This window comes from Zootoca vivipara, chromosome 7 (assembly GCF_963506605.1).
Source record: "Zootoca vivipara chromosome 7, rZooViv1.1, whole genome shotgun sequence".
Taxonomy (NCBI): Eukaryota; Metazoa; Chordata; class Lepidosauria; order Squamata; family Lacertidae; genus Zootoca; species Zootoca vivipara.
This window is the reverse complement of record NC_083282.1, coordinates 45,471,654-45,494,013: the sequence shown is the minus strand read 5'-3', so window position 1 is coordinate 45,494,013 and position 22,360 is coordinate 45,471,654. Positions and strand designations below refer to the sequence as shown.

General features: G+C 40.3%; 1 protein-coding gene across 8 annotated transcripts in view; it reads left to right on the top strand.

Moving 5' to 3' along the window:
* Positions 1 to 22,360, top strand: part of RNF220 (ring finger protein 220) — a 318,359-nt gene that overhangs the window by 222,694 nt on the left and 73,305 nt on the right. For 5 of the 8 annotated variants that reach the window (XM_035121686.2, XM_035121689.2, XM_035121688.2 and 2 more), the window contains 3 exons: positions 3,257 to 3,352; positions 11,289 to 11,331; positions 20,211 to 20,332. In XM_035121686.2, coding sequence (XP_034977577.1) covers positions 3,257 to 3,352; positions 11,289 to 11,331; positions 20,211 to 20,332 — 261 coding nt within the window. Of the gene's footprint in view, positions 1 to 3,256; positions 3,353 to 10,180; positions 10,539 to 11,288; positions 11,332 to 20,210; positions 20,333 to 22,360 lie in introns of those variants that run through there. The other 3 variants (XM_035121690.2, XM_035121692.2, XM_035121694.2) reach the window with 2 other exon arrangements.

The window sequence follows — 22,360 nt, the reverse complement described above, 5'->3', positions numbered from 1 at the left end:
GTGGGATTTTATAAACATCGTTTTATTTGCCTATTTATTTAATAAACTTACACCCCTCTTTTCCAAATACAGTGGTACCTCTACTTACAAATAACTCTACTTACGAATTTTTCTACTTACAAATGGAGCTCCATCCGCCATCTTGGATGCGGTTTAGATAGGATTTTTTCTACTTACGAATTTTTAGATAGGGTTGCTTCGACTTACAATTTTTTTTCTCCCAATGCATTCCTATGGGATTTGACTTACAAATTTTTTCAACTTACAAATGTGTGTTCGGAACGCATTAAATTCGTAAGTAGAGGTACCACTGTAAATTATAATAACATACATGATCACAAAACACATAGAAATGTCCATTAAAACAGCAAAATAGTAAGTTTTCACCCCCTGCCAAAGTGACCACTCCATTATCTCAAAAGACAGGGGCTTTCAGCTGTCACAAACTTATTTGGGTTTAAAGTGTCTGTGTATATGACTAATCTGAGCTGAATTTGAATCAGTCAAGATTATAAACCCAAATCCAACTATAGGGCTCTGATAAGTTTAGTGAGGAGCTGTTGGTTAGTTTTTGCACATTACACACCAGCCCAGAGAAGTTAATGTAATTGGGTTGGCAAATTTCCTAGAAAATAGACTAATAGCCATTGACATGCAAATATATGCACATTTTAAGTTGTTCACTACTTAGCTCAGCTTATTTTACAGAGCTCAGATGGGTTGGCGTGGGTGCACCTTGCCTGGGGTCACCGCTGGGGATGGGGGATAATCCAATGGCAACAGAGAAGTGGGTGATATGAGGCTAGACTGGTTCAGAAAGGCTTTGCTTTTTTTAAAAAAAGGAGTCTGAATAGAGTTACTTAGAGAGTTATCAGCTGGATTAATGAGAAAGAGAAGAAGACTATTTCAAGAATAACAAGCAGCATGGTAAATTATACAAAAATGGAAGTCACATGAGACAACCTGTTTGTTTGTTTGTTTGTTTGTTTGTTTGTTTAGGGGGCAATTCTTTGCTCCCCTAAAGGGCAGCTGAGGAACTATAGGATTGGCAGAAGGGCCACTATGCTAACAGAGAGGGAGTCAAGCTGCCCAACTGACCCCCAGTGAGTCAGAAAGCTCCACCAATAAAACTGTCCCACTGACAGTGTTGTGTGAATGATGAAGACCAAAGCAGAACGTGATCAAAGGTAGCAGGGGAGGATGTGGATCCACAGGATACTAGGTTTCATCATTATCTTGACATATCCATACCCCAGAAAGAAAGAAAGAAAGAAAGAAAGAAAGAAAGAAAGAAAGAAAGAAAGAAAGAAAGAAAGAAAGAAAGAAAGAAAGAAAGAAAGAGTTCCTGAAACTACTACACAGGTCCTGGAACTAAAATTGTGGTTAATGAGGAGGGGAAGAATAATGAAAAAAGAAAAGGCTTCACCTGCTCACCAGCTGTTTGTCAGTGACCACTGATTGGGGGGGGGGCTGCACTCAACCTGAAAATGAGAACATTTGCATATGACAAAGCATCTGCAAATCTATGCAAATAAGGTAAAGGTAAAGGGACCCCTGACCATTAGGTCCAGTCGTGACCGACTCTGGGGTTGCACGCGCATCTCGTGTTATTGGCCGAGGGAGCCGGCGTACAGCTTCCAGGTCATGTGGCCAGCATGACAAAGCCGCTTCTGGCAAACCAGAGCAGCACATGGAAATGCCATTTACCTTCCCGATATAGTGGTTCCTATTTATCTACTTGCATTTTGATGTGCTTTCGAACTGCTAGGTTGGCAGGAGCTTGGGACCAAGCAACGGGAGCTCACCCTGTCACAGGGATTCGAACCGCCGACCTTCTGATCAGCAAGCCCTAGGCTCAGTGGTTTAATCCACAGCGCCAGGTGGAGTCAAATCAACATATAGTGTAGTGAGCCCAGAAAATCCTGTTAGCATCCCTGTTCTCAGTAAATGAACCTCCTTAAAATATTGTCAAAGCATTCTATCATTTCCCATAAATCTTTTTTGTGCATGGAATTTATACCTCTGCTATTGCTCTGAAGTTTGCACGGTACTGATTAGCTTCACAAATTTAAGTAAACTGCTGACCATTTTGCCTGCATAGCTTGCGGTAAAAGAAAGGAAATGTCTGTTATTTGGGATATTACTGAGATTAACAGGAAATCCAATAATTAGAATAAGGTTTAATAATATACTAATATTTGTAATTACTGAATGGATCTGTGCAGTTGAATAGTGTTTGGCACCAAATGCTTCTCCCCACTGATTGTGCATTACTGCTTTTATGTCTTTTTGTTTGAGTACATTTTCATGCACATTAAAAGTTAGGAGGTGCAACTGAGATGCTTTTGCTTGTATCCCTGTTTAAACCCTCAGGTAGTATTTCAATGCCTAAGAAAATGCAAATAAAAAAGTTTTCTTTAACAAAAGCAATATTTAGCATGGGCTTTTTAGGGAGTATCATATGTGGTCATTTGATCAAGGCACTGCTCACCTTTTATCCTATGCATTTTTGGTGGCATCTTTCTTGTCCAGGTGCAGAGATAGTATTGCACATTCTTTTATAATCCCAGATGATGTATACTTTGCCTGTATGTATAATTATGTAGTTTCCCAATGCGTATGCCAGTGATACTGGAATGGAGATGATGGGAGAACATTATTTCATGTAATTCCTTTCACTTAACCCAACAATTCCAAGTTGCTGTCTTTTCTTTTTCCAAATCATCTCTCTTTGCCTAATGGGCAGTAGTTCCTGCAAGATGTAGTTGTGTACTGGTGTTTCTATGTCATGACTGCCAGTGTTGTTCTTCAGTGATGTATTTCCATGTGAGAGATACAAAGTTAAATAATACAGCTACTTCTGCCACTAACACAAACTTGGGAGCACACTGGAGGACAGAGGAGGGGCAATGCTCATGCATCCAATCCTAACCATAGACACTGTATGCAAGCCACCACACATGAGGCCCAAAAATGATATTCTTGTTTGTCCCATACTGGGTGACAGGTTTGGCCTGAGGTGAATATTTAGCTCCCTGAGTGACTTCTTGCATCATTCTCAAAAACCTTTTCAAGTTATCACACCACATGTCCATCTAACATAGATTTCCCTCTCTATAGCTGGTTGTTGGTGATCATGTTTTCTTAATTAGCATTTTTTGCTATTACATATCACACCTCCTTCTACGTTTCCTCTTGAGAACAAGGAACACTTTGCATTGTTAACTGCTTCTCCCTTTCCCTGCTTCTTCCACAGTCAATTTTGTTGTCAGCCTCAATCAAGCGAGAAGGAGACTCTCCAACGGCATCACCTCACTCCTCAGATGATATCCATCACTCAGACAGATACCAGGTGAGAGAACAACCAGGAGGACTCAGCTGATGACTGGAAACCAGGAGCTACTAAGTGCCACTACTCGTTTTTTCAGTGCTGCCATTCAAGTCCTTAACTTTTTAGCCTTTTATGTTTTTTCAGGGATTATAATATCCCACTTGTTTAATGCATATGTCCTTGCATCTGGGGAATCTTGACAAAAAAAGCACTATGGTATACAAATGTTAAATAGTACCCTTAAAAGGCTTGCACCCAGTATAGCTTTCTGGTTCCTAACACTTCTTGGTGCATCATGGCATAAAATACAGTTAAGTATTATATAACAATAATAATATTTATACCCCACCCATCTTTATTTATACCCCACCCACTCTGGGTGGCTTACAGCATATATAAAAACATAAAATCTCCCAATACAGGGCTGCCTTCAGATGTCTTTTAAAAGTTGTGTAAGTCTTTATCTCCTTGACATATGAAGGGAGGGCGTTCCACAGGGAGAGTGCCACTACTGAGAAGGCTCTCTGCCTGGTCTCCTGTAACTATTATTGAATAATGTTAGTTTTAATTTAGATATTACTGTATTTTGCAAATGGATGGAAAATGGGACTAAGCATAATGCCCCAATTAGCCAGAAACAAGTCACCATCAGTAGGACTCCATTCTGAAAATCATGTAAATGGAATTTGCAGGTGTAAAAAGTGTTGTAGCCTTGTCAAATTTATTGGTCAGTAAGTTTTGTATAGGTAGTTTATTAAGGTGTGAACACAAAGGTTATCTGCTGTAGTATGTCCACAGCCAACACAAAGGTTATCTGCTGTACTGTGTCCAAAGCCAATAGAAGGTCACTGTACAACTACAATTCCTATTAGTGTCTGAAATATGTGTGCGCGCACACACACATTATGGAATGCTGCCCATCATCTCCATGGGTATATGGGCTGTACTACTACCGTAGTTGGAATACAGCCAGTGCATAACTGTGCTAATGAATCAGTAGTGGTCTGAGGCTGAGATGAACGTTTGTGTCTATTGTATGACTAATATATCTAGCATTGTATGTCTTTTCTTAATTGTTAGTAGCTCCTGCCATAGTCATAGTTTATATAGTTCAGACTATGCCAGAGATATGAAGTGCTCACACTCTGTACTTTCTATTAGTTCATGCTTTTAAAAATGAATCAACACTGTTCTGAATAATGTCAAATACAGATAAACATTGCTAATAGTATTCTTCTGTATGCAGTAAGTGATCCCAGTTTGCATTTGATGGCTTTACTTTTCACAACAGGCACTTCACAGAGACTCATAAATTCTTGATGGAGAGGCAAATGGGAATTATAGTTTGCTTTTATAGGGTAGAAGACTGGAGGATGATCTTTTTTTGTATTTTTTACTGCTCCAGAATTTGTAGGCCGAAGTAGTACAAAGCAACTCCAGTGAATAATTAGAATATGACTAGGGAAATACACAGGCATCAGAGATAAATCTCCTCTGGGAGCTAATCCAATGGGCTTTATGCAAATAAAATAAAATAAAATAAAATTCTCCCCTTGATTCCAAGAGCTGCAAGCTGAGCTTTTCACATGCTGGATGTGTGCCCTGATCATATATTTCTTTAAAACTGCAGTGCTGATAATTTTGCATTGCAAGTTCTTTAAGGCATTTATGATCTGCTAGGAAATATACTGTATATATTAGTGAGAGATTGGGAAGCAAACTTTTGCTTATGAGGTTGTTCTGAAGAAAATTTCACAAAGTTTGCACTGACAAGCTCTGTTGGTGGCTTAGCAAGGACAGAAACAGTTCGCCATTTAGCCCATAGTGATCACGTGAAAACTTAACCTGATGCACATGCAATCGCATGGGGGAGCTCTCTATGATAAAACAAATGCTGTATTTCTCCGAAAATAAGACACCGTCTTATATTTATTTTCCGTCAAAACACACACAGTATGGCTTATTTTCAGGGGATGTCTTATTTTTTTCCCTTCTCCTGCCGTGGCCGGCATTACTGCTGTGCCTATCACTATGTCTTATTTTCGGGGTATGGCTTATATTCCTTGAATGCTTAAAAATCCTGCTACGGCTTATTTTATGGCTATGTCTTATTTTCGGAGAAACAGGGTATTTCCACATCCCTGCTACCAGTGATATGTAGAGAGCATATATTTTATGTGGGTAAATGGTGCTGTCAGCTGCCATGTGGTTACATGCATGCCATAGTGTTTGCAAGTGGCAATTACACAGTAAATGGTAATCTGCACCTACCCTTTGTAAAGCATCAACAGAGCTGTCCTGTCCAAGCTTTCTAAAATTCCTTACAAAATAACCACATGAACCACAGCCATACATCTATAGCTGTCAGAGCTGGGCCATGGGTTGTGGTCTGCAGTTGAGAACACGGAGTCAGGACCCAAGGGAAGTGAGGAGGCAGGGTCAGAGAATAAAGACTGAATAGCAATTAGTACCAGAGGTTAAATCAGAAGACAGGACTCAGGAACATAGAGTAATAAGGATCAGAGGACAAAAAAAGGCAGAGTCAGTAGGAGTCAGGACCATAGTAAAATCAGGATCAGAGGGTAAACCAGAAGGCAGAACTGGAATACCTCCTCCACATGACCTGTTTATTGAACATTCATCCTGGTTTGTTTGCATTGTTATATGGCTCCCCGTCAATCATTTCCAACACTTTCTAGTGTATTGCCTCATCACTTTCTACACCACAAAAAGTCCTTTTTTAAAAGTGGGCTTGTTGTGCAAGAGCATCAGAATGCTTTAATCCACTTCAATTGTGCAAACCTAAATTAGCTGGTATGCGATTGAATCTTTCCCGTAAAATAGTAACAGTCTGGAAGGGATCTTAGTAGAACAAGCCAGAGTCTGGACTGACAAACAAGCCCTTGTTGCTCAAGCAAAGTTCTACTGAGACAGGAAGCCCTCTTGTTTTCCTTCCTGCCCAGGCTTGAATATTCATTCTGGAAGGTACCTGCCCAAGAAGTTGTAGTGATTTTGCTTGCCACATGGGGTAATTAATGGTCAACAGTTCCTGAAATATGTATTTAGATCTAGTTGGATACAAATGTAATCTGGCAAAGCAAGGGAAAATTCAGTAGGAACAGAATTAGAAAGCGAAGCATTATTATGAGAGCTGAAAGGTTGATCAGAAAACTAGGATCTAGTCCAAGTTATAATTTGGCAGCCAAAATTAGTTGCTAGCTCTCTCCTACTTGGCTGTTTGGCACCTATACTGCATTTTTCTGTGTTCTCATAGAAAAGGAGAGAAATGTTTTAAGTTAACAGTGTTGTCCCACGTGCATTTGATTTAAACTAGAGTTATAGAAAGGCTACTACAGATATTGTTGTGGAATTATGGTATAAAGAAAAAGAACAGATTATGCTGCAATTGAAACTTGTCCCCTCTGCATTCGCAGCTCAGGCCCAGAAGCCTTAAATTGTTTTCAGAGAGAGCAAGTGAAACTGACAGGAAGTTGTTGGTGTTTTTGAGTGATCATGTTGAGTGAAATAGTAAAGGCAGGATGGTTGAGGAAAAGAGGTGAAAGGAAGCAGAAATGTAGGTAGGTAGGTAAATGAGAGGTTTGAAGTTGCTCTAGCTGCATTAATCTGACATCTCTTGAGTAACACAAGGAGAACAGTATTGCTTTTTGAAAATGGAATTTTTATACTGTGTCCTTTCTTCCCAGCTTTCTGCATAAGAATAGGATTAATGACATGACTGTTTCTTGACAAAAAGAAAGAACTGTTCCAGTTAAAGAGTATGTTAGCATTCTAACACAGAATCAATTTAGGTCAGGTCCTAGAAAATATTGGAGCACTCCTATCTCTCCATTTAATAAATGTGAAATGAGGATGCTAAGCACTAGACAGAGTCAGGTTCCAATATGCCAGACCAGGGTTTGGATAGTAAGTAGAGTGGATCTGCTTGGTAAAAGTGCAATTTGCCTGAAGAAAAATCCATTAAAAATAGGATTTCACCCTCTCTCTAGGCAGTCAAACTGAGAGGAGGAGCCAATCTCATTCAGGCAGGTACATTCTGCCTTTGGCAGAAACAGTAGGCTATAGCTCCTTCTGTAAATGTGCCGGGCCATGTTCCCTCCACTTTCCATAGATATTGCCAGCATGTACAGTACTAATCAGGACATTAAAATATGCTTACATTATCCAGTTTATTACAGAGACTCGTTTTTGCTTTGCACAAGTACACACAATGCCTTGGTTGTTTGCTGGCTAGTCTTTATATGGGCTGATCCTGTCTTTCAAAGATTCATAATACACACATCCTTTGAAGATGTGCTTAAACAGTAGAGTGAAGGAATTCCCTATGGTACTCCCTAAACTCCAAGATACGTTACAGTATTTTGCACCCAGAAATATAAAGACTAGTATATTGTGATGTGCTGCATTCTTGCACGAGTCACTGAGGGATAGTCCATTGGCAACTCAAGTGCATCAGATAATGTGGATAAAGCTTCTAAAGAAGAGGCTCAGTGTACTAGAACGAAGCTGCCAGCCGAGACTTCACTTGAAACAATTGCCTTCCTCTCTCCTCAAAACCTCAATAATATGTATTTTACTACTGTTTTAGCTTACAAACTAATGTCTTAACATCTGTGAAATATAAAGCATTTCATTCATACATCAGTTTGTGACAGATGCAAGGCATTTGCTGTTTCTTAAAATCAGTGCAGACTTAGCATACAGAGGTGCTAATTAGGAAAATAAATAGACAGCAGACAGTTGAGATTGCCCAAAATACTTGATTTTTCTCTTTTTTTCAAAATCATGCTGTCTACTTCTGTGCATATTGACCTAAGATATCTTATCTACAATTGGCCCCAGTGAATTATAATGAATATAAATGGGAACAGACTACACTAAACATAGTCTCTCAGTTAAGGCTGTACAACTAGTGCCATCAAAATGAGTTAAAAGTATAAAATAGCTGAGAGATCAGAAGGGTGCAGACCTGCCCCAAATCTCATCCCTTAAGTTATGTATTTACTGAAAAGAAACATGGAAAAGCCCAGTATATTGAAATAATTCAAAAGCTTAGGGAAAAAGTGTTTTGAGAGGCTTACGGTTTTGAAAGGTTTTTTTTTTAAAGCAATTTAGGCCTCAGGATTGCAACACTGTCACACATGTTTGCCTTTAAACACTTGGATAGTCTTTGATGGCTTCAGCAGGATTGCTAATAGGATCAAAGTGAATCACTTCCCTTAAGTGTTTGCAGGATGTGGACCCTGGTTGACAGGATAAATGCCATTTTATAGATTTATCATTCTTGCAATCACTGACTGTGACTTTAGAGTCATAAAAGAATAAAATAATGACTGCTTTGTCCAATAACATGTTGTATTTGGTAAGGTTTTATCTTCATTTCATCCCTATAGAGAACTTCAGCTCATCACTGCCTTTTGACAGGAAAAGGGAGGAATGCTTATGTTTCTAGGAGTCTACAAGACCTGCACACACCACTTTCTGTTAGCCCTTTTTATTATACATGCACACAGTAGATAAAATACTAAGTATTTCACATAGCTTAATTAAAAAACACATGCCAAGAACAATTTACTGGATGTGATTCTTGCAGCGTACATTGATACCTATAGTATTTCTTAGAAAAGAGATGCCTCTCTGAATGGAGACATCAATTTATCAAGAGGGGTACCTTTATACAGTTGCAGTTTGTGTGCAAGTGTGCACTGCTGGGTTGTTGGTTTTCCTCTGCTTAGCCTTGCAACTATTATTGCTGAGGGTTCTTAAGTTTCAAAGTTATGAAGCTGCTTACACCTGGGAAGTTACTTTATTGGTGCAGGGCACCCAAAAAGGCAGCTTGTCTTCTACAGAAAGTTGGAGTGGGTTCCTGCACTTTTTGTAATAGAAATAAGCAGTGCTTTTTTCTATAAAAAAAAAATGTTAAGGGTTACTCTCATTTTCCTACTCATATTGAAATACTGCCCCTCAATGAGGCCAAACTTAGATTCACAAACTGTTTAGGGACAAAATAAAAAAATTCCTTCAGTAGCACCTTAAAGACCAACTAAGTTTTTATTTTGGTATGAGCTTTCGTGTGCATGCACACTTCATCAGATACACTGAAACAGAAGCCACCAGACCTTATGTATATTCAGAGGGTGGGGGTGATGGGAATGGGTGACCCCCACCCTCTGAATATACATAAGGGTCTGGTGGCTTCTGTTTCAGTGTATCTGATGAAGTGTGCATGCACACGAAAGCTCATACCAAAATAAAAACTTAGTTGGTCTTTAAGGTGCTACTGAAGGAATTTTTTTATTTTGTTTCGACTCAGACCAACACGGCTACCTACCTGTAACTAAAACTGTTTAGGGGTATGCGAACCCCTGCATCCCCCCCCCCCAAGAAAAGCACTGGATATAAGCTTGAACTTTCTGTTTATAAGGGAGACAATAACGGGGTACTTCTGTCCCTGCTAATTGCAGTGTTATCTTTCCAAATTTTGTTAGCTTGAGCGGCTAGCTTGCCATTTTTCTGCTCATTTCTCAAAGTCTCTGCAAGTTAAATTTCTGCTTGGGGAGTAGATGCATTTTGTCTGTAGTTTTTACAGGAATGTATGTACACGTATGAACACTTAAGACACAGGGAGGCAGCCTTGATGTGACGACAGGCGTGTTGGTGGCAAGCATTGTTTCCTTCGCCGACTTGCTGGAGAATTTGCTTGCGTAAAAGAATAAACCTTCCATGCTTCTCTTCAAAACACAGACGTTCACTAAGGGTGCAGATTTTGGGGGAGACGCCGAGCGACGGGAGAGGAAGTGCTGGGGATGTTTATAGCTTAGCGTGGGGATATGGGGAGTGAGCAATTGCGTCTCGGGAATCCGGATCCTGGTGGTGTTAGAGGAGGGGCTGAGGTAGATCGCCTCAAACCGAGTGGTATTTGCGGCGCGAAGAAGGAAGCGTGGTAGCAAAAGAAAAAGTCCCGAGTCCCAGACCGCTCTTTGCCTCCCCGTTGCCATGAGAACAGCTTCCGCCCCCCTGAACTCTCACCCCGCGCAGGCCGCGGCGACGCCTGGTCACATGATCGGAGCTAACATGGCGGCGGCCGCTGTTATGGGGAGCTGATTGCAGGTGCCGGGGCCGTTGCCTGCATCCGCCCTCATCCCCGGCCATGCAGAGCGAGAGAAGGGAACCCGGTGGTCGAGAGGAGGTGCGAGCGGGGCGCGTCTGAGAGGCCGGAGCGTCTCTGGGGCCGGAGCCGCTAGGGCAGGAGATGGGGCTTGTTTACATCCGAACGGGGGTTGGGCCATCATCCCTGAGGTGGGAGGGGTCTGCTTATATCCATATCCATAAACTTGGAGGGTGCATATTTTTTTCATTTAAGGACGAGGCATACCCTCCTCCCCTCTTAGGGGCAGTGTAGAAGAGCTTTGTTTATCTAAGGATGACACGGGTCCCTGGAGGGAAAAGACCAGGAGGAGATTGTTTATCTTTGGTATTTAGGAAATAAGGGCAATACAGGTATGCTTGTTCATTTGTAGGAAGATTAATTTATAGCTAGACAGCATGCTGCAGGCCACTTTCCCCCCTACAGTAGTCTTGTAGCCTGAGGAATTAGGGAATGGGGAAGTGGTATGGAGCAGTTGGGAAGAACAGTGTGCCTACATTTGGGGTGCTGTGGATAGCTATATATGGACAACAGCCGAGTCAGAGGAAATGTGGGTATATTTGTGTTTGAAGAAGTTATCTGGGAAAGATTAATTTGTGGTATTGGTTTGAATTGGTAAATGGAAGCAACCCCAAAAGGGAAGCTTGTCAGGTAGATGAGAGTGCTCTGGTAGATTTTTCTAATCTAACCATACGCTCCCCAAGACTGCTTCTCAGAATGGGGTAAATAACTCTGTGATTTTCTCACCGGCAAGTTCCTAATGCTTTTTTGCTCCTGATCTTCTCTTAACAGACCTTCTTGCGAGTGAGGGCAAACAGACAGACCCGGCTGAATGGTGAGTGCAGCAGAAATTCTGTACCATTTCCCCCCTTGTTTCGAGATGAAGACTTTCATTACCAGGGCCTAACAAGTATAATACTTTCTTTCTTTGCAAGCTCCTGAACTAAATATGCCCCAAAGGGTTAAACCTTCAAATCAATCATTTGTATTCCTAACACATTTTATTCCTCACTGAACCCAATCTTAAATTGCTGCCCCTGCTTTACATTTATGTGGGCCTCCCAATGACATTGCTTTTCAGGCATCTTGCAAACATGAAATATAATACAGTAAAACAACAATTGCAGGAAAATATTGTCAGCAAAGGTAAGAGAGAGAATCATTTACTCAACATTATTAAAAACACACCATATGGAAGCAGTAGATTACAGTTCAAAACTTTAAATAATCACAGATCTGAAAAGGCTTGGGAGAAGTATTTTTTTAAAGTATTTTGCTTGGCATTGAAATGGCCATAAAGAGGTGGCAAGCAAGCCTCTCTGAGGTGGGCATGCCACAATTGGGGTACTACCACCACTTGTTAAAGTAGCAGAATTATTTTACTGCTTGCCTTTTAAAAAAATAATGATTTTCATATGGGTGTAATGAGATTAGTCTTTTCCCCCAATACCATTGTTTTCACTTTGTTACCTGCTATAATCTTCAGCTGTCAAAAATACTTGTTTACAGCTAAAAAAATACATACAACTATAATTCCTGTTCGTTTCATTTATTACAACTTTTTTAATTCCACCTTTCTTTCAACACCCTCCCCCAATGCTTTTTTGAAACAATGTGCAGGATAAAGGCCTTTAATATCTCACCTGGTTATATGGTTATATGGACTAGGTACCTCAGTAATTTGCAACTTGGAGCTGAACCTATTACTACTGTGTATGTAATAGCAGATTCCATAATTTTTGGTCTTAGGATAGACCTGTCTTCAGAGGAGTAATTAATTCAAGATATATTTTGTAATTTTTATCCAATAGTACTTAAAACACAGAGTATTGTCACTAAGTAGAAATATTTTTTTAAATATTTTATATAGTGACCCTTTATTTTAATTGATTCTACTTCCACTGCCAGTGAACAGAAAAACATGTACTTTATCATCTTTAATTTGGTCAAGTGTAAGGATTATGAAAATTCATCCCTGAAAAGTTAAGAGTAACTTTAAATTATCCTGACAGTGCAAGAGGAAATTTCCCTTGAATTCTTGAATGCCAGCAAGATTCAGAGCTATAACATACTTACTATGTTGGATAAAAGGAGAGAGCTCTTGAATTAATGAGGACTGTACACTATGTAGTGAATACACGTGATCTGACTTTCACATACACAACTACAATATATTTCTGCTACTGAATAATTATGGCATATGATTAATGAATACGATTGCAGTATTCTATTGATCATCTTGCAAACATTCCCTTAGGGCACTTGGAGCTATTACTGGAAATGCTTATTGCAGAAATGCTAATATTTTTCAAAAGAACATGATCGTTTTTGAAAGCAGACCTAGGTTTTGCCAAATATATTGTATGTTGGCTGTATTTGGACATAATGCTAAACCAGCATTCCCCAACCAGTTGCCTCCAAATGCTTTCAACTTCATTTCCCATCGTCCCCAACCATGGGACATGCTGGCTGGGGTTAATGGGAGTTGGCATTCAAAAAATCTGGAGAGCATCAGATTGGAGAAGGCTGTGCTAAACCATGGTCTTGCATTATAAGAACAAACCTTGGGCCAATATACCCAACCCTCCCTTCTGGCTTGGCCATAACAGGAAGATTATCACCAGTTTAACATGTTGTGTAAACTATAAGCTGTCATTAGTTTTAACTGGTTATCTTAAATGAATTATCATCACAAACTTACGATTTGAAGTTGTCTTGTTTCCACTAACTATGGTTTGACATATTTCAGAGAACATAGCAATCTGCAATGCATCTAAAACCAGCATTTAAAGCTTCCACACTCTTCTGCATGGCTGTGATAGTGATAGAGGCATGAGTCCTGGGCAACCTGTTCTTTCTCACAATGCTAAAGTGTGGTTTGATATTGCATCTAAACCACTTCATTGTCTCTTTGTTAGATCATTGTGAGTGTTTGGTGCCCCAGCATAAACTCATCACTTGCTCCTCTTCCTCATTATCTTTACTACCGTGTTTCTCATATTATAAGACATGTCTTATATTTATTTTTTCCTCAAAAAAACACACTATGGCTTATTTTCAAGGGATGTCTTATTTTTTTCCTCCTCCTGCCGCGGCCGGCATTGCTGCTGCGCCTATCACTATGTCTTATTTTCGGGGTATGGCTTATATTCCTTGAATGCTTAAAAATCCTGCTATGGCTTATTTTATGGGTATGTCTTAAAATATGAGAAACAGGGTAACTGCTGTGTTGTGTTAATTGTATATCTTATGGTATTTGAAGAACAGCTAAAGTTATAGGAGAGTTGGGAGTCTAAAATCAGCAAGAGAAAGACTGAAGCTTGAGTCTTTAGTTCTACAGTGCTTTGCTTTTGCTTTGTTTGTTAAGTCACATAACATACAAGATTCACATTCCTCTTTCAGTCCCCCCACACCTTTTCTATGTACCTGAACACCATTACATTTACCTTATTTGGAATACTATTATTAGTCAAGCAAAACTAGCCCAGCCATAAGCTTAAGTACAGTAACAAGAATGATTATCTGCCTAGGATTAGCAATACAGTATATGAGTAGTTCAGAATCCTTCAGTTGGAGATTGCTTTACACTTGCTAAACAACTTAAATCAACTCTTGTATTTTTGTTCATCCTTCCTTCAGGTTATTTTTAGTCTAGATTGGCACTTTCTGTAGACATAGACAGCTCATTTATCTTTTTACTTCATGGTTCCACTGAACTCTCGGGATAGCTAACTAAATTTATCATTGAGACTGTGTTTTCCCACACCACTGTTTCCAAAGTCTGTCTCTCTATGTCACCTTTTACAAGGACTTGATCAAGATGTCTTTGAAGATCCAGGTGTGGTAAAATTCTCTTTGCAGATACTCCCCTTCAGCTAACTCATTTTTTCAGAAACTCGGTTTGACTTGGACCAATCCCACCTGTTCTGAAGCAGAATGGAACAATGCTGGAAAGAAGAAAAGACAATTTTATCCAGTGCTCAGATTCCTATACAGTGGTACCTCTGTTTACGAACTTAATCTGTTCCAGAAGTCCCTTCTTAAACCGAAACCGTTCTTAAACCGAGGCACACCTTCTCTAATGAGGTCTCCCACTGCTGGTGCCCTTCCATCTTTCGGCTTCTGTTCTTAGACCAAGGTAAAGTTTGCAAACTTCCGTTTTTGCGGAGTTCCTAAACCGAATAGTTTGCAAACAGGGCAGTTCTTATACCGAGGTACCACTGTATTCCCATAATGAATCACATAAATTGTCAAGGCTGTTTGTCACTAAAAAAATAAAATCTTATAGACTCTTTTAAAAAACAACCTCTAGAGGCAACAAGAAAAGGAAAAAAAGGAAGAAAGCATGCAAAATGTATATAATGTAAGAAAAAAATGCAAGTCCTTGTTATAAGAATGCCCAAATAGTGTAAATATCACTCTATTAATTAGTTGTAAAGTAACATGTTTCAGTGGTCACATTTGCACCAAGTTTTAAACAATTTATGAAGAACTGTTAATGAGGAGAAAGATACTAAAATTAATTATTTAAAATTGGCATTTTTAAATGATTTAAATCAATTCACCCTGACTAAAGTATGTATTAATATCCAGAAATCCTAATGCATCTCACAACAAACTGTTCAGGTACCCCGTTAGACCTCATCTCAGCACTGAACTTGGGACATGCACACAGTCTTGTCCAGCACAAGAAACTGAAAAGGAGAGGACTTGAGCCAGTAATGATTGGCAAGCAGTCAGGACTGAGTGAGGAATCTGCTGGCATTGCATCTTTAGCAGCAGCAGGCAGATGAGATCTGCTCTAGAAGCTTCAGGTTGAATAAATGGATAGAAGAAACAAGTTAGGGGGCTAGAAGGGATATTGACTGGGCCTCTTTAGCACAACTAGGTGCCTAGGATAGGTGGGGTGCAGAGTTCAAGCTTGGGTTTTTGTGCATAAATGGCAGACAAAACAAGATAGGTATGTAAGAGAACTGCTTCCACCCAGCAGCTGAGCTCAGCTTCAGAAGAGTTCCAGGGATCAGCTGCACAGTACACATGGAGGCATGGCAAGATAAAGGCAGGGGATTTGTGAGAAAATGAAGCAGAATAAGAAAAGACTTCAGAAAAGGAGGAGTGCCCCCATGCCCAGTAAGAATCATGAGAAGCCTACTCGTTTCCTAGAAAGACCTGTCTATCAGGAGCACAACACATGATAAACTCCCTTAACAGAGCAAGAAAACAAGAGCTTGATAAACTTAAACATGTCAGTAACATAAAAGATCGAGACTAAGCATTAGTTCTTCTATCTGCAATACCTCAAGGACCACATCTCCATATGAACTTACCTGGACCCTGAGATCATTTTCTGAGGCCCTTCTTGGTGTGCCTCCTCCACAAGAGGTCTGAAGGGTGGCAACACGAGAATGGGCCTTTTCTGCAGTGGCTCCCCATTTGTGGAATGCTTTCTTCAGGCTGGCACCTTCATTATACACTATTAGGAGCCAGGTGAAAATGTTCCTCTTTAACCAGGCCTTTGGCTGATTGGCATCTGATGCTCTTTAAATGTGTGTTTTGGAAGCGGGGATTATTGAGTTGTTTTTGTTTTTATTATGTATTTTGTGGCTTTTATATTGTGATTTTATGTTGTGAACCGCCCTGAGATCTACAGGTGGTATACATTTTATAAATAAATAAAATAAATAAATTAGATCAACAAAATAGAGGCTGGCACAGATGAGTGCTCAGTGTGGAAGGGCAGGTCTCCTCCTATATTTTAGGGTCCAGGCATAACAGTGCAGCTGAAGTAACTTTCTGCTGCAACTCAAGGGCCAAAGTCAGTGTACAAGGTGAGCCATGGCCACAATGAGGAGGGAACTTTGGCAAGATAGATTGCTTGACATTATGGACACGCTGGTGCACTGCCATCATTATTATAATATAAGTGGCCTCCTTGCATCCTGGGTGGGAACTGGAATAAAGAAGCTTTTTTTAGAAGAGATCGGCAATGAGGGACATTTAAGTGAAAGTATTTTTTCATGCTGTTTTATATTCAGATTTTTTAAATAAAAAAACCTGTGACTTAAGGGTAAGGAAAAATCAACTCAGCCCCCCTCTTTGCTCCTGTGACAGGAATACAGGGGAGAAGGATTAGCGAGCTAATTAGAAATGATTGCATCTATCAGCACTAATTAACAGTACTGTGGTCTCACTTGTGTGTTCTTTTGAGCTGTTCTCCTTCGGGACAGCTCAGCAGTTGCCCCCCTTCCTCTGGGGCTCCTCCATCCCTCCTACGTTGATTAGAAGTGATAGTTGAGCTGTATAGTAGCAATTGGAAATTCTGTTCAGTGGCTTTCAAACAGCCCCCGTTTTCTCTCTCACACACTCCAGATCTGCCTCTGCCAGTATCAAGCTACTGCAAAAGGTGTTGGAACAGAAACTTTTTGTTAGCTCTTCTTCACTCCATTTACATTTTTGTTCATGCTGCTCTTATTTTGTGAGCAAAGCCATTTTTCTTTGCCCAATGTCTCATGGGTCTCTAAGGTGGGCTGTGTTGCTTAGAGCACCTAATGCTCTTATTTGCTGGATGTTGTTGAAAACTTTGCCAGCTGAGGCACAAAAATCATTTGCGTTAGTACTGTGTGTGTCATAATAGCACACAAGCAACGATGGCAGAAAAATCTGCTGACGTATAACCGGTTCAAAAATATTAAGGATCAGTATAATGACAGCTCTAAAAGTTTTGCAAGGGCACTTAAAATTCAAGTTTAGTTTTTCATTAAGTGGACTTTGAAGTTTATAGAAATGATTATTCATGGACCCTGAGTTTTTATGAAGTGGTTTTCAAGTTCTGTTTCCGTTATTCTCACACCAGACTTATGGAATAAGTTACATTATGTTTTACAAATCGTGCCACTGGGAGTCAACTGGGAATGTTGCTCCAGCTGCTCCTTGAGGGCAATGAGAAATATTTCTGAAATCCAGGTGGTTCGAACCATGCCTCATACATATTGAGGGAGTATGACATGGGAGGGGAGTCGTTACTGGCTCTGTATTTGGAAGTTGAGACCCACAAATGCAAGTCAGGTGGGTAAAACATACAGATTTAGGACAGATTTGCAAATCACATTCCTTGGGTGAATTAGGATTGCCTTCACTTGCCAAAGTGAGAGAGACCCCTGTGTGCAGCTTCTTATGGGAGGACTCTTGCTTCCACCTTGGAGAAAATGGGAAAGAAAAGGCTAAGAAAGAGACCTGCCGAAGATGGAGCTACAGTCAGGAGACAGCACCTGAAACTGTTTCCTCTTCCTCCTTTCCCAGAAGTGTGAGAGAAATAGTTAGGTGTGCCCCATCCAGAATGGACTAACTCTCTTCAGAAGGCTGCATCAACTCTTCTCATTCCTGTACTCATTCCCACATGCCAGAAAGGAGCTTTGTTATTCTAAACACAGTGTGCTAGCTGGTTAGACTTTCCCTCTTTTGTCTTCCTTTCCTTGGTGGAGAAGGGGGGACAGAAACTTTGAGTCCTCTTAGCTCCACTTCAAGTACAATGGAGTTGGCTTTTTTGTTTCTTGAGAGAATGTTTTAGTTCTAAGTATAGGAGGGAGAAAGCGGGCAGGTGCCCATTAACACTACACTGGATAAACAGCCTAGTGAACGGTAGCTGCACCTCTGCCCTGTGTTCTACAAGTGGGGAGAGGAGCTCTAGAGTAGTTGGAGCAGGGATAGTAGGGATGGCTCAGGCAAATGGATTGCGGGTGGATGTCTGATCCTCCTCTGCTGATTAACTATCCTGTATAGCCAGTCTGTATTGCCAGCCCAAAGTGCTTGAATTTGATTATATGTTAACTCCAGAGAAAAAGGCCCCAAACAGAAAAAAAATGGTACCTTTATTGAGTCAACATTGGTCTGGTTAAAAGCTTTTGCTGTGTTCCTGTATTGCTTCTTTGGATTATGACTAAAAGTGTACCCTGCTTATGTCATTTGTCTTATTTTCCAGTGCCTCCCTTAATTTAGTTTTTGGGTCCTTTCTTGCCACTTGGTGTGTGCAGCATCTCATTCTCGCAGTGCAGTTGCAATACGTTACAATTTCTGCAACAAACTGGCAGGCTCATAATGTCAATAATTGTTACTGCATTAAGTGACTTCTCTGTCATGTCATCCCTTGTTACTACATAGAATATCCTTGGGCTCTTATTTTGGTCTCTGTCAGAATTCTGACCTTCCTTATTAAGTTGTTCATTTCCCTGTCTGTGATTGAAATATGTGATAATATTTGCTTAAAGCCATCTCTCTTAATGATCAATGTTGTTTTAATGCAAGTTTTTCAGATGTTTTGTCCACATTTAATGAGGGTTCAAATTAATCAGCAGTTTGGTAAAGGAAAAATTTCACCAGAGGGGCATGCCTCTCAAGCCTACAATAGAATTTTCTCCCCAAAAAGCAAACTTCAAGCTCCATAATTGGAATTACTTGTATATATTCTGCATTGCTTCTGCTTGTAGTCATTTTGGGATGAGATGTAGGAGATTGGGGATAGAATCTGAAATTGTAGGAGCTGTTCTAAGTGAAATCTTCTGAGCACAATTAAGTCCAGTATAGTCCTGCTGTAATTTCTAAATATTTACTGGAAACTGTGTGTGTTTGGGTCTTTTCTCCATATTTCAAAGCCTGCTTACATTTTAAGCAGAATCTCTCTTTCATATTTATAGAAATCATTTTGACGGAAACTCTTCTTTCTGACATCTTCACAGCTGTGCATATTACTAGGCTCTTGAGGCTTCCCATTTATACTGATTGGTGTCTTTTCTTAGAGCAAGCTTCAATTGGTCATGTTAGACTGCAGCAGAAGCATAAGTGTTTTGTGGCATCTTTTATAGCAGTTTGAAAACTGTTCTCTAGTCAGGATATTGTAAAATGCAACTATTGAATAAGTCTGATTAGGAACAACGGAGGCAAAAATAAAATAAAATTGATGACTTATCCTAGGGTAGATTCAAGAGGAGATAGGACCCAACTAGTGTGCATTTTGTATTTGCAGGAGATGCTGAACATGAAAATAGTGGTTTTTAGGTTTTTCCAGGGGAGGAACAGTATTATAAAGATAATCGAATCAGATACGCCCTTTTGAGGGCAAGGCACTTGGTTTGTGTTTGACTTAATTTCTACTGTGCCATGAGGATGATGGCTGTTCTTGTTCACTAGGAGGTCATTTGGTTAAATTCATTAAAGGTTCTGTAACTGCACAAGATGAAACTTGGGCACAGCTCCTCAAGATAAAGGAGGTGGAGTGTGGCGGGGAGGAAACCACTGAGGCTCGGTGGAAGAAAGAGCAAATGTTTGCCTTGAAACCTTGCATCTATATCACACTCAATCTTTGTAGCTCTCAGTTATTCATATTATTTAATACCTACAAAGCACCTGCAGTTTTAAAGTTCCCTATATATCTTAAATTAAGCTCACAGATTCACAGTCTTAATAGACATAATACAAAAGGAAAAAATAAGGGAGAAGGGAGTGAGCATTGGAGCAGTTCCTTTATTGCCCAATGGATGCGGCCAGGTTGGTCTCTCCATTGCCAGTGTTCTTTCTGAAAGGCATGAGATAAAGCCTCACAGGGGCTCTAGGCTTCCTGGCTGACAGCAGAAAGCATATGTTCTTCGCTTTGGTTCTTCAGTCACCGGGCAAATATATAACATATTGTGTTTTTCTTTTCTCTCTGCTTTCCTCGCATAGCTCGGATTGGAAAAATGAAACGGAGGAAGCAAGACGAAGGACAGGTATGTCCCCTCTGCAGCCAACCTCTCTCAGGATCCGAGGAGGAGAGGAGTAGGCATGTCGAACAATGCCTTGCAAAGGTAGAAGCACTGAGGGAACCCTACTGCCTCTCTCTCATTTCTTCCTACCCTCTGCTACTCCTGTGATCTGGATAGAAATCAAGTTTGCAGATTGAAGTCCACATGGCCATGTGGATCTGTACTTGATTTCTATTTTGAAGTTTTAATCTGTCTGGCAATCTCAGTTTTCCTAACCTTTCAAATGAGAAGGGATAGCAGGCTCTATTTTTGACTCTTAACTAGGAGACCGCCTGGCTTATTGCTAGACTTTGGTTATATCAGACAATTGTGGTTTAACCAAAATCCAGCAAAGCTCAGAGATGGGCATAGATTGGAGAGGAGATGCTCAATCATTCACTTTATTTCAGCTTTAAGCTCGTAGACAGACAAAGACAAGAACAAATACATGGACAAATTGGATTAAGAATTACTAACAATAAAAGACTTAATAGGTATTCAAAACTAAATATAAATATAATAAGGGAATTTCGATTTCCATACAGCTTGGAGAGGAGATGGTTATCAGAAAGTTTCTAATAATGAATAGACAGAAGTTTTTCTCCCTCATATAATAACTAGAACCCTCAGTCATCCTATGAAATTGAATATGATGCAGCACATAGTTATTCTGTGGAATTCTCTACCACAGGATCTAATGATAGCCACCAACTTGGATGGCTTTAAGAGGAGATTAGAAAAAATCATCAGGATAAGGCTTTCAGTGGCTACTAGTCATGGTGGCTTTGTACTACCTCTGGTATCAGAGGCAGTATGTCCCTGAATACCAGTTGCACACAAGTGTGTTCTTGTCCTGCTTGCAGGTTTCCCTGTAGGAATCTGGTTGGCCACTGTGAGAACAGGATGCTGGATTAGATATGCCTTTGGTCTAATCCAGCAGGCTTCTTCTTCTGTTCTGATTTTTGAAGGAAGTATTAATTTTATTAGTGTGGGGTTGGGGGACTCCGGTAGTACAACTGCACAGTATTAACGTTCTGAGCTGATTTCACTTAGATTCTGATCTCCCAGCAGGATAGATGACACTAGTCAGGCTAACCTCCATCAACCTATCATTCTGGTCATGGTGGCTTTTATAGTAGCCTCTGATACAGCTGATTGTGGACTTCTGTTTTTCAGTTAACATACATTGCTGGCATAACTGGAGTTGCCTAACGGTGATATGAACCATATTTTCAAGGTTGGAGTAAAACTGGCGATAAGATGATTAAGCATTGCCCTTGAAATGGAGCATCCCTTGAGGTTCTCTCCTATTGGCCATATTGTTCGGTGTCTTTATGTATTGCTGCCAATGCTATATGAATAAATAGTATTTTTGTGGCAGCACCTTCGTACACTGCAGGCTGTGCTAAAGAGTTATCCAATAGCAACAGTGATCCTCAAGCTTGATGTAGAGCAGGCATCCCCAAACTGCGGCCCTCCAGATGTTTTGGCCTACAACTCCTATGATCCCTAGCTAACAGGACCAGTGGTCAGGGATGATGGGAATTGTAGTCCAAAACATCTGGAGGGCTGAAGTTTGGGGATGCCTGATGTAGAGTGTTGCCCTTTTGCTCCTAGAAGAGTTGCAGCTCCAGCTCCACTTTTCTGCCTTATCTATCTTTCTAGTTTTGCCTAGTCCAAATAGTTTCTAAATTTGAGGCATAATTTCCACACAGTAGCAAAGATTATATGTGTGAAAGAACTTCATTCCTTTCATTGCAAGGAACTATAGTTTTCATCAGAAACTGAATTGGGAAGTCTTGAATTCAAATTTGGCCATGAATTCACTATTTGGCCTTGGGCAATAATGTCACAGCCTCTGTCCCTATGGTTAAATAGGATACTCACCACACTACTTTGGGGGAGCCAGTAACATAAAGCGAGCACTCAATAAGCAGCAATGAATGTGGATGACATTCTTTTTCCTGCTTCGTTAGCTTTTGCCAGTACCCTGTGTCGACATCTGATTGCCACTTTGTCCACGATTCAGCTTTGTCTATACAGCATGCATTGGCAGGAATACTACCTACTAGCACAGTTTTTAACCCAGGA